This window comes from Nyctibius grandis, chromosome 5 (genome assembly GCF_013368605.1).
Source record: "Nyctibius grandis isolate bNycGra1 chromosome 5, bNycGra1.pri, whole genome shotgun sequence".
Taxonomy (NCBI): domain Eukaryota; kingdom Metazoa; phylum Chordata; class Aves; order Nyctibiiformes; family Nyctibiidae; genus Nyctibius; species Nyctibius grandis.
In genome coordinates this window covers 58,136,552-58,154,641 of record NC_090662.1, presented here as the reverse complement: position 1 = coordinate 58,154,641, position 18,090 = coordinate 58,136,552, and the positions used below count along the sequence as shown (strand labels likewise).

At 44.9% G+C, this 18,090-nt stretch overlaps 1 protein-coding gene across 1 annotated transcript in view; it reads left to right on the top strand.

Annotated features, from left to right (window-relative positions):
- Positions 1-4,299: 4,299 nt before the first annotated feature.
- Positions 4,300-18,090, top strand: part of GRIN2B (glutamate ionotropic receptor NMDA type subunit 2B) — a 183,926-nt gene continuing 170,135 nt past the window's right edge. Inside the window, exon 1 of the mRNA XM_068401205.1 lies at positions 4,300-4,710. Coding sequence (XP_068257306.1) covers positions 4,300-4,710 — 411 coding nt within the window. The remainder of the gene's footprint in view (positions 4,711-18,090) is intronic.

Genomic DNA, 18,090 nt, shown 5'->3' with positions numbered 1-18,090 from the left:
CAGCAGAAGGAGGTACCAGCATTGGCACAAACAGAACTGCCCCCAAACTCCTGGGACCAGCTGTGTTTTGTCTCAGTTTCTTCATCTGACCCGAAGATTGCCTAGCTTTGCTGTACGCTGCCTGAGTAGTACTTTATTTACAGTTAGCCTGGTTGAATGCACAGTGACCTATTTGGGTACTTTCTGTATTTTGAAATATCGTCCAGAAATATCTCTAAGTGCTGAGCTGTATGTTGCTTGTGCAGCCTAATAATTTTTTATTAATACTTATCTTAGATCTAATCCACATAAAAATGCAGTGTCAAATAAGGTTCTCATGATATTTTTAAGCAATCTAACCTTTGGTCCTGGCCAAATTCCAATATGAATAATTGCTGTCTGACTACCTACCTTCCTCTTGCATTTTCAATTGGAGAAGTTAGCTTTCCCTTCCCATTCTAACAGATTGTGTAACATTGCTCTGCAGCACTAAGTAAATGCTGCATTCCTCTACAACAGTGGATATGTTTTATTGGTAAGTAAAACAAGATTATAGAGGTATAATGGTTTTATGGGCATGTTTATACCTAAATATAGTTATGTCTGTAAAACCACTTTGTCTAATGGCTCTGTCATATATTATGTTCCAGGGAGTAAGGGATGATATAATAGTGTGGAGTAATGTGTAAAGGATTTTACTTGCCAGACTGGAGTTTGGGATTTGCTAAATTGATTTGGGGTGGCAAAATCACAGAAAAGACACCAAACCCTGTGTTGCCCCACACCACCACCAAGGGAAAAACTTTGCTCATTTAAAATACTTTGATTTTTAAAATGTGCCAATATATTTTACTACATTCTTGACTGGTGAAATTAGACTCTAGCAATATCAAAGTTACCTGAAAAAAAACAGGGCAAATGCCCTGTTTTACAAGTGCAGCCTTGTCAGGTGCTTGTGAATTTTTGATGTGTATTTGCAAATATTCACTGGAAAAAAAGAACACCACTCAAGAGGAGGTCCGCATGCTGTCTCCAGTGCTTCCTTGGTTGGGTGCCTCAAACTTTTGCATTTGAACAGTGCAGAAATGAATGGATAAAACTTGCTGCTGTATATGCAGAAATACATTTTCATAATAGGTCTAGGGTCACCTTAATCCGATAAGTCGTCTGTGCTGGTTCATCCCTGCCTCTCCTCTACTAGCACACCTTCAAAACGGGCTTGTAGTGAGCCAGACCAGAGGAGGAAAGAAGTTGGGTTGGTGCTGGAACATCTGTCCCTTTCTCCAACAGCCAGAACTTGTATGTGAGCAGAATTGCGGATAGTGGCTACTGCTTGTGAACAGAAGTCACCCCCAAGGAGGGTAGGGAAGGGATTGTAAGCACCATGAGCACCCCTGTTGCAGTCTCTGAGCAGCTCATCTCTGTGCTGTGAGCCTGCTGCTGCCTTGTGGGAGCGTGCTGGGGCTGAACGGTGGAGGCCACCCCTCTGCTAACGGGGTGCTGCTAGTCCTGGGTCAGGTGTGATTTATTGGAGTTCCTCTGCCTTATCACATTCTTGGGTTCCATCCTACCAGGGAGCCCAGTCTGGACCTGGCATCTGCTATTCTTTCAGAAGGACACTGGTCCCTGGCACGCAGGCTGCCCATGGAGCATCTGAAACGCATCGTGAGCATGACAGAAGTGTTACGTGTGAGCAAGAGATGGAGGGAGAGCTGTCTTGCATAGTACAACACAGGCTACCTAAGCATTGCTCTGCCTGAACCAGGAGAGGGCTCATGGCTGAGGATCCAAATTGGAGATGCCAGGTTGGCTTCGGAGGCACTGACAGCCTCCTCTTTGCATCAGCCTCTTCCTAGCCCCTGCTGCTCCCTGCATATCTGGCCAAAGCCTGGGGATCTGGCAGTGTACAGGGAATGCCATCATCTTGTGCTGAATGGAAAAATCTCCCTTGGGGGCACATCTCATGGGCTAGACACCCAGCAGATTGGCACCTAAGTGCTCTTCAGGATCTGCGCTCTTTGCTGCTGCTTGGAGGTAGATGCTGGAGATTTATTGGCTTTGATGCAGGTGAAGAGGAGGGAATGGGTTTCTTGGCCGGCATTTTTCCCAGTGGGAGAAGTCTGTGTTTGGGCATGAAGGAAGACAGCTTTGCCTGCATAGCTCCTGCATTGCTGCTGTCCGAGCCCTGGGTTGGGAGGCCCTGTAAAGTATTCCTGGTGGGAGAGGAGCTGGGAAAAACCTACACTCTGTTCCCCGGGCATCACATCTAGCCATTGCCTAACCAAGCGTAATAGACTGTGTAAGACTATGCAGAGGGATCGCAGGAGACATATTTTAAAGAGAACAAATATAGCATTAAAGTGAGTGAGAGTGAGAGACAGAGTGCGTATAGAGTGCATTAAAGTTAATAAAGCATTGCAGGAGCGGGGACTGCATTTCACTGTGAAGGAATCTAATTTAGTGACTCGTAATTGGAGGATAACAGTCCTGCTGGAATGAAGTTAGCTGTTCATTTTGCCAAACTCTCAAAGTCTCTTGGTTCTCCTTGTGAGCATCTCTCAGAAAGTGGATCCGTCAGAGAGTTTAGAATCGATTGGCGCTTCACACCCGCAGTCCCTTTCAGCCTCCTAAGTGGATTTGGTTCCTCCAGTGCATATTTATTATCTATTTTATTATCTGCTTATTTATCCAGGAATATCAATGCAGGATACGTTCTCTCTGCTTAGCATGGCAATGAGGGAGCAGGTGCTGAGACTACGTGTTCTCCTGGGCAGGGCAAGATGGGGCCTCTTGCACCTTTCCCTATGGGTGGCTGATGACAGGTAGGGTTGTTTCGTGGACTTCCAGCTTCCCCTAAGTCTTGCCAGCCTTGTCCCTGCTGCCATGGCTTTCTGTTCATTTGATAGAGGCATGTGTAGCAGTGAACAGTATGGAAGGGTCCTGTTCCTGGACCCCCAAGACCAGAGGTATAGTGCAAAGAGGCACAGGGCTGGTGTATTTATTCCGAGTGTGCCTGGTTGCTGAAGAACAGAGTTATGGGCATGAATAGCTGAGCAGGACCTTTTGTGCTGAGGGAAAGTCGTCTTTAGTTTGAAATGCCTGAAATCTCCTTGGGACAGCAGCGTGGTGCTGAATGGGCACGCCGAGCAGTGCTGCCTCCCACAGGGGTGGTGGACAGCCAAGGGGGACACTGCTTTGTTTTTGTCCTCAGACCAGGGTGGGTTCTGATATTTGCACTGCATAGGTGCTGCAAGGATTAATTCGTTAGTGTTTGTAAAGTGCCTTGAGGATGAAAAGTGTTGTGGAAATGCAAACTATTATTAAAACGAGACTGAATAAAGAAAGAGCTAGGAACAGTCCTGCTCAGGCAGGGGCTGGAGAGATGACCTCATTGGATTTTTCCATTTCTACTGTTATGATTATGAAATAAAGTGGTCATGTTCTGGGAAAAGATTGGTGTAACATCCCTGGCTGTAGTAGCTGAGGGTGAACCTTTGTAAGCTTTGTGAGTCTTTCTGCTTCTGGGCAAAAATAGCTGTCATATGGGCTTGGAGAGAATGTCTTCCTCATACTACACTGATACAGTTTTGTCCACAACCACCAGGAAATTTTGTATTCCTGGCTTTTTAAAAAGAAGCAAACTTTGTATGGGTGAAAGGTATATGGCTGCCTGTACTACAGACCGGAGCTGTGTGTGTCCTGATGGTAGGAGGGTTGTATGCAATGGGTACACACATACATATACATCCAATGGCCTTGCCCATTTGTCCTCATTTTATTCTGGAGGGCTGTGCTGAAAAGTAACAGGGAGTCCTTATCTGCCTGATCCCTTCAACCTCCCTGCCTGCACCTCCAACAGAAGTCCAAACTGATTACAAGCATCAGTAATTCCTTTGTGTTGAGGGTGAGTACTTAGACATGTGCTTGACATAAGCAATTAGTTTCACAAAGGCAGCCGATCAGCTGTCAAAGGACAATTCTCTATCACTTTTGACTTGGGTCTCAGAGTGACATGGGACCTGAGAGATGACGTGATCACATCTTCTGCTGACAGCTGTTCTCTGAAGTGACTTCAGACTCTAAAGTAGAGGCTGGACTTGTCTGACCACCCCCAACTTTAACAGAGCCCTGAATGTAGCCAAAGGTCCGGGCAACAGACAAGAAGGACTAGAGGGAGGAGGGCTAGTGGCTGAGGAATACCAATGGATCTGCCTTGAAGGCTCAGTGCATGATTGACTTGTCAATTAATCACCTTCCCTTTCTCTTACTTTCGCCCTTTTCTTTTTTTTCTTCCTTGCTCAGGGAGCGTAAGAGCCGAAGATGAGGCGCTGGGTGGAGTGCTACTCTCCAAGGTTTTGGCTGGTGCTGGCAGTCCTTGTGACAACAGGGAGCAGGGCCCATGCCCAGAAAAGCCACCCGAGCATTGGCATTGCGGTCATCCTGGTGGGGACCTCAGACGAAGTGGCCATCAAAGATGCCCACGAGAAAGATGACTTCCACCACCTCTCAGTGGTGCCTCGGGTGGAGCTGGTGGCCATGAATGAGACAGATCCCAAGAGCATCATCACCCGCATCTGTGACCTCATGTCAGACCGGAAGATTCAAGGGGTGGTATTTGCTGATGACACAGACCAGGAAGCCATTGCCCAGATCCTGGACTTCATCTCTGCCCAGACCCTCACTCCCATCCTGGGCATCCATGGGGGCTCCTCTATGATCATGGCAGATAAGGTAAATTTGAGCTTCCTTCTATCACAGACCTGCAGATTGAAACTTACAACAGAAAGAAATATCTTATTTTGTGATCCTCAGGTGTAGTCTCATGGGGCCAAAGGGTTGGGGGATTAGAGAGTCTCAGATTCAAAGAGAGATTAAAAGAGCTAACTGTGTGTAGCACCGCTGAGAAGAGCCTATTAATCATGTGGAATTATCTGCAATAGAGAAAAACTGAGGAGGGAAAAGAACATGTAGAAGAGAGCTGCAAAAGAATCAGCCCTTTTCTTCTTCCTTAGGAAGGGTAAAGAGCCTCTGACAATTGTGATTTTTTTTTTTAAGGTTTTACTTTTGTGTGTGTTTTACCTTAGAAGAACCAAGGATGCTAGCTTGGGTTTTTCCTGCATGCAGCTGGAGGACATTGTGGTATTTTCGGGGAAGTTTAATACAGCTCTTACATCTTAATTGGAAAATAATTGAATCTTTAATAAAGCCATCCTCTCTCAGAAGTGTTCATTAGCTCCTGAAGTTAAATAGGTGTTAGCTACGGTGACTAACCAGTCTGAACCAGTTCAGCTAAGTCCTTATTGTTTCTACTGCACTACTTTATTCCTTCATATCACTGACATTTCGCAGTTTTACCAGGCCCCAGACAGTCTTCTGGGGAGTTACTACACAAACAAGCCTTCCTACCACTGCTTATGAACAGGACAAGGGCAAGGTGCAGAGAGAGCAGCATCTTTGGCCAGCTGTTAACTCTCAGCTTAGGGAGCCTCCATGGGGTGCAGCTGGACCTGATACAAATCTTACCCCTGGGAGGAACAGGGAACCCAGAAATTCACACCTGAGTGTGCATTTGGCCAGCAGGTGTGGCTAACAGTGGCCTCTGGACTGCTGTGGGCCAGTAGGAATATCCGAGAGAAGTGGGCTGCCCTTTTTCCCCTGCAGGCTCAGTGCCAGACAGAGTCGGGACCAACCCCTTTATTGAGAAGACCCTCTTAACCGCACTTTTTTGCATTGCAAAGAAGTAAACAGGAACGCAAGCTGACAGCCTTTTTCTTTGACAGGTCACTCTTAAGTAAATCTGAGACATTAAACTAGGCAGAATCGGGTCTAACTGAATGAAGGGGAACAATTAAGCTGGCCACTGTGGCAGCTTTTCCTCAGATCTAGTGGGCTGAGAAATCCAAGCACTTTTTGTTTTATTTACCTTGTAAGTAAATAATCCAGTGCAGGTTATCATAGATGAGTAGATGGGAATAAATTAATCACAAATTATTTTCTCACTCTTTGACCAACCATTCAGTTGCCAAATAACATACAGCTAATATGCAGTGTTATTTTCTCCTATCAGGCTTTGAACTAAAGTAGTCATTGAATAAAATAATCACAGGCATTTTTTTCTCTTTCTACTTGAATAGTTGCACATGCGATAAAGTCATTCTGCCCCATTCCACCCACAATGAAGCTTTTCTGTCTTGGAGGACAGTCAGGCAACAATGCTGCATCTCGATGCTCTCTTGGCTGCTGCGTGGCACGGTTATCAATGTTTGTGCAAAACAGGTCTGAAGCATTACTTGAGTGCTGCATTTCACACTTACGGTGGCATTTTACATTCTCTTTGAACAAGCACAAGTGTTACTGATGTCAGACCTCCTCAGCACTGGGAAAAGGTCCTTGTGACTTTGAACGTGGCAGGCCAAATTCTGATTTCAGATTCCTGCAGTGTAAATCCAACGTAGTCCCATTGCCTTGGGCAGGATTAGATCAGATCTACGCTGCTGTAATTCCAAGGGGAGTTTGGCCTATTGAACTTTGCAAAGATTTTTCTTTCTACCTATCTCTAGTCTCTCCTTGGGAAGGCAGCATCTCCCACGACTGCCCTGTGTACCCCATTGGCTCACTTCTAAAGAGCATGCTGGCACGCAGGCAGCCCATGGGGAGCTCAAAGGTGGAAGCCTTATGAACGGAGACCTCTGTTTTATCAAACTCCCTTTTTTTTTTGTAGTCTTGCAGACAAGAGAAGCAGGTTACATACAAAGATCTGCAGTTTTAGGAAAGGCCAAGATTTCTTTTATACATAAATTGAAAAAGGCTGACCTTTACAGCTTCTGATTCACAGGTGCGTAATCTTTAATGGATAACATTTATTTGATGAATTGAATTAAAATATGGTAGAGAGTAAATACATTGCTATTCTACTAAAAATACTGAACTCAGCCTGCTACGTCCTTAAACAATCTATTTTCCACAGAGGTCCTTCACAGAGTCTTTGTTTTTAGTGACTCTTAGTTGTGTTCTTTGCAGATGAGTTGTGTGACTGGGGTTTGATCCTGCAAGCATGGATTGCTTCTTTGAGCATCCCCTCAACACCCACAGCAGTCAGCTGTGATTGAACTTGCTCAGCATTTCACAGGTTCAGACCTGCACTTATAGCTTTGTTATGCTCCCTGGGCATTTGTGATCAGTAGCGCCAAAGCAAACCTAAAGAACACTACAAACCACTAAAGCCCTGGTGTGACAGATAGATAAGCCCCTCTTCTCTGGAGGTTAGTGCAAAAATCTCCTCAGTTCAACCACCTTCCCTGGAGTAGCATGTGAAATTCTGTTTCACCTTCAATGAGGGATTAATAGGTGTGACTGGGAGGAAATTTTGGTCCATATGTAAAAAAAGGGCCTTGTAATATACTGTGAAGCTGGTAAACTGAGATATGAAACTGCAGGCAAGAAAAAAAAAGAAAAAAAAAGGAGGATTTCAAGCCTGAATTTTTCTTTTCTCCTGTATATATAGACAGAAATATTGTGTAATATGCAGCATAGGTTGGCTTCATCTCAGTTAACATGCGTCTGGAAGTTTGCTACCTGCCAGCTGCAGGTCTAGGCATCATTACAATCAGTGGGGATTCTGAGGGCAATTCACCCCACCCACCTCAGGGTGCAGTGAAATGCTTGTGGGATAGTCCTGTGTCTCCCTGCTGCTTACTGAAGAAGCCTGTACCCTGACTTGCTTGTGATCTCTTGAGTTAAATGCTGTGAATCCTGCCCTTGGTGTAACATAGCAGGTGGAAGTATGTTGCTGAAAATGTAACATCTAGATTTCCTGATTGTTTTGTGCTTTTTAATATTACATTTGATTAGATTTTGCAGCTAATGTTTATATCTTCTTGTTTTCCCAGTGTTTTGCCTTTTTCCTCTGAAAAATAAGTATATAGTAATTTGCATATGTTTTTTCTGTTTGTCTCCTTGGTGCTCATGTCTCTAATCCCACCTGTTTAGCTGTTACAAAGTGTTACATTTAATATCTGCCTAATTTGGCATCAGAAGAAAGTGACCAGATGATCTGTGTGCACACCGCAATCTGGGTTTAGTTCCAGGAAAACAGTGAAGCACAGACAGACGATGTGCCTCACTTGAGCTCTGAAGAGACCACTTTGCTGAGGGAGAGTCTTGTCATGGCTGGTTCAGTCCCTTTAGTCTCTGACGAGCGTGCCAGCAGTGATGCCAAGCAGCGGGAACAGCAGCAGTCATTTTGTCGGGTCTGGGTGGCCCGGGAGTGGTGGCTGAGAAGGTCTGATAGCCCCTGCGTTAGCTTCTTCCAGGGCAGCAAGCCTTGCAGCTGTGGGGCAGGGTAGAAGAGTGGCTGTACAGCTTCAGCCCTGTGAGGAAGTGCCTGGTCCTTGTTTTGGTGTTGACACCTTGAAAAGGGACTAGGACAATAGTATCATCTCACCTGGACCCTTGATGAGAATGGAAGTAGCATGGATCACTGCTGATCTGTGTTTAATCTGGAATAGATGAGATGGAGAGGAGAGAAATGTGCACCGCCACAAATGCTAGGTTCTTGTGATCCAAGAACTTTGCTTGTTGAAGCTCTCTGGTCTCTTCAGTTTGCCTGAAGTTGCTGCACTGACCTTTCTTTTTATAACTTTGTGTTGCCTGATCTTAAGCATTAGTTTGCATTGTCCAGAGCACTGCAATGCACTAGTGACCAGTGAGCATATCTGCTCCCTTTCCAGTGTTTAAAATAATTTCTCCTTTCTGCCCAGTTGTTTTGAAAGCAGAAATCCAATCCTGTCACAGTGTGGAAATAGCTGATGGATGAGGATGTTCTGTGTTAGGAGACTGATGGTAGAAGGAAACCTTCAAGGCTGCAAACCAAGCTTCAGTTCAGATAAGCACACAAACCAATATCTTGTGTTTGCAGACCTGAGACTGGAAATCTGGGCTGGGCTTTTCTTCATTTTATTTTCAGTGTTACCTACTGTTACTTTTGCCTAGAACTAGGAGGTAAAGGAGCAGTCACGGAAAAGGAAAAAACATTAACAGTGTACATTTATAGGTATCTTAAGAGAAGAGGGAATTGTTGTTCAGATTTAGGACACTTACTGTGTTGGAAAAGATTTAGCTTCTTGCCTAAAAATTGACCACACCATTTGGCTGACTGGTCTGTTTTGTAATAATGGACTATTTATTTTTTTTTAAATAACGGAGAAAGTCAACTTGGTAATAATGGAAGCAGAAAAGGTAAGAGCAGAAAACGCCTTGGGTTCTTTTATAGCACAGCTGGTGACCATCATTTTTGGTGGAACTGTCCCTCGCTATTTCTCCACAGTCACATTATTTTGCCAAAGCTTCTTGTCCTGTGCAGCTTTGTAGTAACACAACGGTGCACAGGCGGCACCCAGGAAAAATATTGGAAGAAGAGGATGATTATGTTTTCCCAGCTGAAAATCATTCTTTTCTGTCTCTGCATCCCTTGCTGTTTTCTCCAGGGCTTGCCGACGTGGGGTAGCCATAATGATGGAAATAAAATGGTAAGAAAGAATGATCTATTAAATTGGGCTGTGCCCATAATAAAATCTGTAAAAGCTGTGTGAAACTAACCTGAAATCTAACATTCATGATCCTTTCTAGGTCAGATTCTCTTCCTTTTCTCACACAGCATAGAGCTGACTTTTCTGCTATTCCCTCCACTACCTTGTTCTTTTTTCCCCATTCACACCAAAGCTGAAATTTCTCCTCCGCCTTTCCATCTCCACTTCATAAGTCCCTGTCCCCTTTCTTTTTTTTGGTTTCTGTCAAGGTTTCCAAGACATGTTGTCTCTTTCTTTTTCAATGCTGAAGGTTGCTGTGATTGCTCCATGCCTGGGCCATGCTGCTGCAGCGATGGTATTCTTTGGTATTTCGGTGGGGAGCAAGTCCATACTCAGAAAATAGGTGTAAAGCACCAGGGAAGAAAACTAGCTGCTGCTCAGAGGTGAGCAAGATGATGCTGCAGGTACAGGGAAACCGAAACTGGTTGGATAAGCTGAGCACCTAGATACACACTGGAATCAGGACAAAGTCAAAGACACTGGGACAGTGCTGCTAAAAGCAGAACATCTGTAATTAAAAGGAAAGCACTTTCACTCTCAGGTTTCTAGAGGTTAAATAATAGAGATGCATGGGGAATGCAAACCTAATTTTTTCGATGTAAATTTGTTTCATTTCCATTAGGGATGACATCTTAAATTTTTAGAGCCCTTGTGTGAAGGAAATTTAGCTAAAAAAAAAAACAAAAGAAAATGTTCCCTTTGAATGGATTATATGAACTGAAGTGAAATAAATTCCAAACAAAATGCTGCTTAGAAGGGGAAAAAAAAAGACACATTTTGATCTGCAAATGTTGAAAGAGTATAGTTCAATGTTGTTAGAAGATTTCTATCCCTTTTTTTCCATCCAAAGCAAAATTATATGCAGTTCATGTAATTTTACAAAGCATTTTCATTTCTCTGAAACTGAATTTGGTGATAGTAGTAGTTTAAATGTTTCTTAGACTAATCTAGTGATCAGCAAAGATGAGCTTGATTTTAAAAAATAAAGTTAAAAACCCAGCAGTTTCCCTTCAAGCTTTTAATGATTTTATTGAGGACATGATTAATACACTTCTTTTCGTTTTGGTACTTTGTTTACTTTTGCCACCAAATGAAAGCTCCATGTAGCTCACAAATAATGAACTAAATATCGTGTGTCCTCGAACTCCAAGTCTGCTGCAAAAGTTGGGGAGGGAGAAGAAAGGTAGGTCACAGAGATATAGAGAATAAAAGCCAGTATTGTATGCCAGTGTTATTTTTCCCTTGAGTATACACATGTAATAACAGGTCAGGTGGAGCCATAATGTATATTTACATATGTGTCTAATTTGTCCATACAAAAATACACTATCTATATTCACTTTATTTGAAAAAATGTGTTTCTGTGAGGTTTAATTAACATCTGAGAATTTCCCTAGAACAACTTTTATTACGTTACAACTAAATTACAGCACTTAAAGTCTCTCAGATATTAGGAAACCTGGAAATTAACTTTTAACAGCTTTAAGCTCTCCCCAGGGCTATTAAATCCTTCAGTGTTAACTCTCATTTTCTAAACAAGAGTTCAAGTACTCTCATCAATATTATTTCAATGAAAAAAATGACTTTTCAAAGAAATATATTGTTTCTTTTATTAAATATCCTATTAAAATAGTCTGCTTTTTAAATTTTTAACATTTCCTTCTACTTTATCTTCCATTTGCTTGGGAGGAACTCCATTTCAAGGCCTTCACTTTTTTGGGTGTATTGTTTTCTAGAGTCACAAGAGAAAAAAATATGGAGTTTGAAATTTTTATTTTTGGGTCACTTAAAAAGCAACAAGAAATCCCCTTTTTTTTAAAAAAAAAAAACTTATGGGAACGTAACTTCTCCTGAAATATCCCCATCTTTTTTTCACCCCTAATAATTTATACTGGATGCACTTCATATCGGCCCTGAGACTTGGAAATGCAGAACCTTGGGCACCTGAAGCTTGAAGGTACCATCTTCGCTTGAGTGTCACAGGAATGGGTAGGGGAAAACCTGGAGGGACCCTGGTGAGGCTCACACTCTGCCAAGGCACCCTTGGGTGCTTTTGGGCAGTGGCAGTGCTGGGGCAGGGGTAGGATGCTGAGGAAGAAGCAGCCTACATGGAGGCACGGATGCCTTCCCTCAGCAGAAGTTGCCCCAGACAACAAACACCAAGTAACACTGAAATCTGATTCCTTTACGTCAGCCTTTTGTAGCTATTTATAAGCTACTTCATTTTGGGTCATAGAATTCTTTTTCCAGGAGTACTGACTGTTAGTTTTCTTCCGTTGTTAGCAGTGATGTTTTCTTTTGAGTGACAGAAGACCTTTCCTTGCCTAGCTCTAAACGCAACTGCTGCAACCCACCTGAGGAAAAGAGAAGCTGAATTAACCTCTTTCCTACTAATGTTTAAATGCAGTGTTGCCATTGTCTACCTGAAAACAGAAATATTGAAATATCTGTGAGGAAAAGATTGATTTCCACCCAGCTTGGACCTGGCAAGTAATGGGTCTTTTGTGAAAAAGTTCGTTCTTGCTAGATATCTAACCCTGACTTTCACACTGGTGATGTTCGGGTAGATCTCCAAATCTGTGAGAACTTACCTAAAGAAAATCTGGGACCTTGATGAGATCTGACCCATAGTTATTTATAATCATTTTTATAACCCCTTTCTTCAAAACAAAAAACCCAACACAAAAGTATTAAATCAATTTGTGCCATCCCCAGCTGGACAAGGAGATTAGTTTCTTATTCTGGAGCAGGCAGTCCTTTATTACAACCCCAAGCAGTTACTTGTCTCACAAAATCTAAATTAATTACACTCAAATTTGTCCCTACCCTAAACGGGCCTCAAATTGAAATTGAAAACACGGAGTGTGAAATTGCCCGATGCTGCTGCTTTAGATCCTTGTGTCATTCCCCAGTAACCGTGGGACAGAGAGAAGCAATTCTTTCCAGGGAATTCTTATTCTCTTTGCCTTTTACTTGCCTCATTAACCAAGTTTGGAGGGGATGGATTATGAAGGAAGTTAAGGGAATTACATACACACAAACGGGGAAAAAAACAGGGTACAGAAAAGGATGTAAGTGTAGTCTGTGACTCCGTTAAGGGTCTGGAGGAACTGATATATGAAGAAAGACTGAAAGAGCTATACGTGCGCATTGTAGATTGGCTGAACCATGAGTCAGGGTATGATATATATACGCAGTGAATAGGGGTAGACTAAGATTAGAGAAAATAATGCTTGGTGTAGCTGCCAGAAGTAGAAGTAGGAGTGACTGGATAAAGTTGAGAAAAGATATTAAATGACATAGTATGATATGTTAAATGATAATATTAAATGATATATATGTGTATGAAGGAAAAAGTTCAGACACTGAGTTTTATTAGGATGTGCTCTATTTTCCTTAGAGAAGAGTGTGGAAACCACGTTGCTTCAACTGTTTTCAAGCAGGACTGAACTAAGCGCTGGAGAATGTGTTATACAGTTAGAGTGGAGGAGAAAGAGGAAGTACAAGATAAGAGACAGACAGGAAAACTTCTGAATCTAGGATCACGGGAGAAAAAAAAAAAAGAGAGAGGGCTTGATTGAAGTAAGTTCTGAAAGTGACTGGAAAAAAAATACCCTAAAGACTCTGTCGAGGCAATTTTTCTCTGTGCTTTGGCGATAGCTTCTAGCTGTGTATCGATGAGGTTCCTGATAACAATAATAAATGTATGTTTCAGAGGAAGGGGGGAAGAAGGAGTGAAGGACATGAAGAGTCTAAAGGCAGGCAGGAAAAAAGCAAAAAAGGCAGGCACACACAGTGAGGAGGACTGATCCAAAGGGTGCCAGCAGAACCAAGCAGGTCTGGTAGACCCGATTCCTCACTGCAGCTCTGCTAGAAAACATGACCGTAAGACAGTTGCTCAACTTTGGTCTACAGCAGTTTGCCCTTTGCAAGAAGACCGTAACAATGTTTTTGTAAAGTACTTTGAGCTCTACAAAAGGCAAAGGCTACCTAATTGCTAGGGAGCAATTAATGGATTTTTCTAGCTGAAGTAAATACAATGCTTGATATGAAAATCTGGACTCCAAGAGGAGAAACTGTAACCCCCATTAGGGGTGGCTGAATAGCTGCGGCACACAGGAGAGCTTATAGTATGCAGGGCTGATAGCACCGTCTATTGTAAGCTTGCCCAGCATTCCCCATTATAAGGTCCTTTTGGGGGTTTCCTGTAACTTTGCCAGACTATGACTGTTTGAGCAAAGTTTCCTATGCCAGGTGTATGCCTCAAGCTCATTGATTTATTTTGCTATTTATTTGGAAAATAAAACAGCGCGCTCTCAAAACGTGGCACAGGAAGATACGTGACTTACCCGCGTTGCAAGTGCTGGCACATTTTCCTCTGAAGGTTCTGCCTGACCACCAGTGGTCCTCAGAGCAAGGGACCAGGTCTGGAGAGGTTGTCTTGCAGGGGAGGACTTTTAACCAGAAATGTTCTTTTGCTACCACTGTATAGGTTGCCCCAAGTCTGGCTTTGTTATAAGCGTGAGAAACTGCATATATGCAGCAGAATCTTTTTAGATGTTTGCCATGTAGCTCTAAAAGATCTTGTCCTTGCAAGCTTTGCTTCAAAACTGCACTTGGACCTGGGGGTTGTACAGGCCATGCTGGGGGTAGGGCTGTTCTGTGGGGTCCCAGCGGGATCCAGCCAGGAGAAATGCGCTGTGCAGCAGCAGCGGATCTGGGCTGGAGCATGGGTGAGGTGGGGGGGTATGATGAGCCGGTGTGAAGGAAGCGCATCTGGAAGAGATCCTGAAAGAAGGAGAGGGGCTGGAAAAAGGTAGGAAGCAGGAGATGGGGAATAGGAGACAGCAGAGAGGGAGAGGAAAGAGGAGGAGACATGCCTGCCCAGGTGATGGTGTCTGGCTTGCCATGGGAGCAAGAGCTGGGGAGCTGGGGGGTGGCAGCACTGCCAAGCAAACGGGATGTGGGGTGTGAAATGGGGGTGGAAAGCTGCCAGGTGGGAACTGGGTGAGGAGAGCAGGCCTGGGCCGAGGCAGGACACGGGGCAGTGGGATTGAGCAGCAATGCTTTCCCTCCAAGTGCTGCCTCCCTCTCCAGTCAGACAGAAATATTCCCTCCCCGATCTGCACTGAACCGCAAAGGGAGTCAAAAATGGCTCCTCGGTGGGGCACGGGGGAAAGGCCAGTGGGTCTCCGAAAGCATGCCAGGGGCTGGCTTGGCCGTGCACCACCTTAGCCAGCATGCCCTGTGCTGGGGCCCCAGGCCTCGTGGGGAGATGGAAAAGCTCCTGGGATGAGGGGGCGAGACCCCTGCAGCCTCCACTGGCTAGTGTGGTCACTGCCAGGCCTCTGCACTAGAGAGGATGGACAGAAGTGGTTGGGAGGATGCTCTGTGATGGAGCTGCCGGCTCCTCCACATGTGTGCTTGTGCAGTGCCATGATTTGTCCCAGCTCTGGCTCAGGCGCTCGCCTTGCTGCTCGCTTTTGGGGGAGGCAGAGCTGTGTCCTTACCCCCGGCTTGCTGCAGCAGTACGGAGGTGTGGGCTGAAGAGCCACACAGTGTGGCCCTGCCACGGGGCTGGACAGTGTGTCCGCTGGGCTGCCAGCCTTGCTGGGTCTCAAATCCTGCTCCACACCAGCTCCCCTTCCCCTCCTCTTGCTTCTCCTGCTTCCCTTCCTCTCACCCTTTCCTGTCTGTCACTCTACCCATTTCTTAATTATTGTTTGCACTGTGCTTTGAAAATGCAGTGTGCTGTATAAATGTTAAGTGTTTTTATTATTATTATTATTTCTCTATTTTTCATTTGCATCTTTCACCCTCTCTTCTCTCGCTATTGTGGCTTCCAGAGAGAATGTGTGGGCTTACATTATTTATAGCTGTGTGAGAGTAATTACAGAAATGATTTAATTACTCAGTTAATACCGTTCTCCACATCACCAGCTTGACAAGCTGGTGCATGAGAGGTGATCCTCTCACTGCAGCCGAACACAATCTAGCATTGTCTATACCACGTCACGGATGAGTGGGTAAGGGGAGGTGAAGCTTGGGGAAAGGTTTGTGACAGCCTTGCACATCGCTGGTTACTCCCCTCGGGTTAAGGACCGAGGCTGCTGAGCCTGTGGGGACCTGGTCAGGGGTGACGTGTGGTGCCACCTCAGCTGGGGCAGAGCTGCCTGTGAGGATGTGGGGTGCGGTGAGGATTTCTGGCTCCCAGCTGACAGGGGCTCCCTCCAACACAAACCTACTTGAGCTGAGGTTTCAGTGTTTGGTGTGTTGCATTAACCAGCTCTTCACATTAATCAAAGGTCAGAGATCTTGGAGGGATTTATTGTCTTAAATTCTATTTAAGCATACCAAATCATAGGGTTCACGCACCCTGCATGTGGCTGAGTGCAAGATAAAATTACTATTGCCAGAAATGTTCTTCCTTGCAAGTGGCTGCATGTAGCTCTGACCTTCTTGAAATAAATGAGTTTTGGGATGGTCTCCTCTGCTGATACTCCCTCCACTGGAAATACAGTGTTTCCATCACTTCCAGTTCACGAAGGCTTGTGGGGAGCAGGGAATCTCCTGTTGCTGGTGCAGTATGGAAGAAGGTTGAGAGAGGAGAGTACATGCTTTTCTTCAGGGGACGCACTGAGCTGATAGTTGCCAGTACCTTTTATTTATCTACTAGAGACAGTTGAAAAAAAAAACCAACACAAACCACCCAGTGAGCCCAGGAGAAACTTAAGGAAGATGATTCTCTTCTGAAGGTACTGTAGTAAAAAGGAGGCATCAATGGATTCTTAACAAAGGAGACAGTCGCTCGGGAAGTGGAGACAGAGACTCTTGTTGGATTATGGTGCATTTGTCAGATAATGGTGTATGGAGGGAGCATCTCTCAGAACTGCCTGACTTCCGTGTCTCCAAGTTGCCTGGCTCCATTTGGGCTCCTTCACGGTGCGGGCTGCGGGCCAGGCTCAGCCTGCTCCTCGGCACGGCAGGGCTGGGTGGGTGGCGAGAGGGTTGGGAACAGGTGGCATCGGGGCTGGTGGAGTGGAGCGCCTTTTCCACGCGGCGCTGCCTGCCAAACTGCCGGGCTCAAGACACCTGCTATCTGGATGGGTAGCCCATCTCCCAGGAAGCGATGGCAATCAAAGAAGCAGGCTAAAGTGTTCTGAGTGTGAACAGTCATTATGGGTGACTTTTTTTGCGTCCCCTCCACCCTGCGCCGACATCCAACATGAGACAGGTAAGGCAGCCCAAATTTGAAAAAATGCTGGGCATCTCCACCTTCTGAAATTGGGCCTTTCATGTTGTATCTCTGAATGGACATCCAGAGTCCCTCATTGCTCTTGCAATCCACACTAGAGGCTTTTCTTCACACCCCTTCCCCCCCACCCCTTTCCTATCTGGCACACTTGAAAGTGAATTTTATGACCTGACATTGGAACAGCTTGTTGAGAAGACAAGAGTGAGTGGAAGGGTGATGTAACAAGTAATTTTGTCAGCTCCCAAATGAATGAATCCTGATTTCAGTGGATTCACATCTCATGGTTAATTGACTCTTTAACTGAATTATATACTAAGACTGCAATGTGAGCTCAGCCTTTAGTAGACACCAGAGAGTCCACAGAGGAGAACCTGAGCTGAGTGAAGAGATTTCAGAAGAGCTGAATTCATCCTTCCCCCAGTGGTGAGGACCAGGGGCATTAAAAGGATCTCATTTCCCCCTATTCTCTCATTTCCCCCACCGCCCTGTTTCAACAAGAAAATGTCCAGTCCAAATAAGTGGGTGTGCCTATAGCAGCTTCAGTTTTTCATGAGCTGGCTACAACTTTTCCCTACAATAATCCCATTCCCCCCAGGTCTCCTACTACTTTTCTCCCAATTTCTGTTATGTCTTTTATATCCGCTGGCTGGACAAAAGAGAGATGTACTGTGGTACCCTGAGTACTGTGTGTATAGGGGCTGCCCTCTACAGGCATGATGCCAGGTCGAGATGAAGTTTATTTGATTGCCTAGTGAGCCTTGGACTGTGAGTGGGTGAAACACGCACAGTGCTGTGGGGCCAGACAAAGGCTTTGGGGCTGCATGCAGTTGCGGGCTGTATTTTGTACAGCACTGTAAGAATTTAATTCCTCTTCAGGTCTCTGCCTCTTTGTCAAATCAGGTGGAAATGGGCCAGCAGGTTCAAGAGTTACTGTGAAGCCTGGCTCACATATGCACACACACATACCAGGTTTTCAAGAGCCTCATTTCCTAAGGAAAACAAGATAAAAATGCACACAGAAGGCAGGCAAAGCCCTGTGTCAGAGTGTCTCGGGAGCTGTGATTTCTGCACAAGTGACCCGTGCGCAGTGTGTTCCAAACACGCTTGCAGCGTGCTCGCCCTCCCTGCCACACACTCCTGTGGTGACTCACTCTGATTCACCCCAGCACGGTCCTGCTCTGTGATTCACATAGACGAGCATGTAATGCGAGCAGTGCTGTCTCTCAGGGTTGGACGTTTGGTTCACACTTGTGCTGGGTGCACATGTGT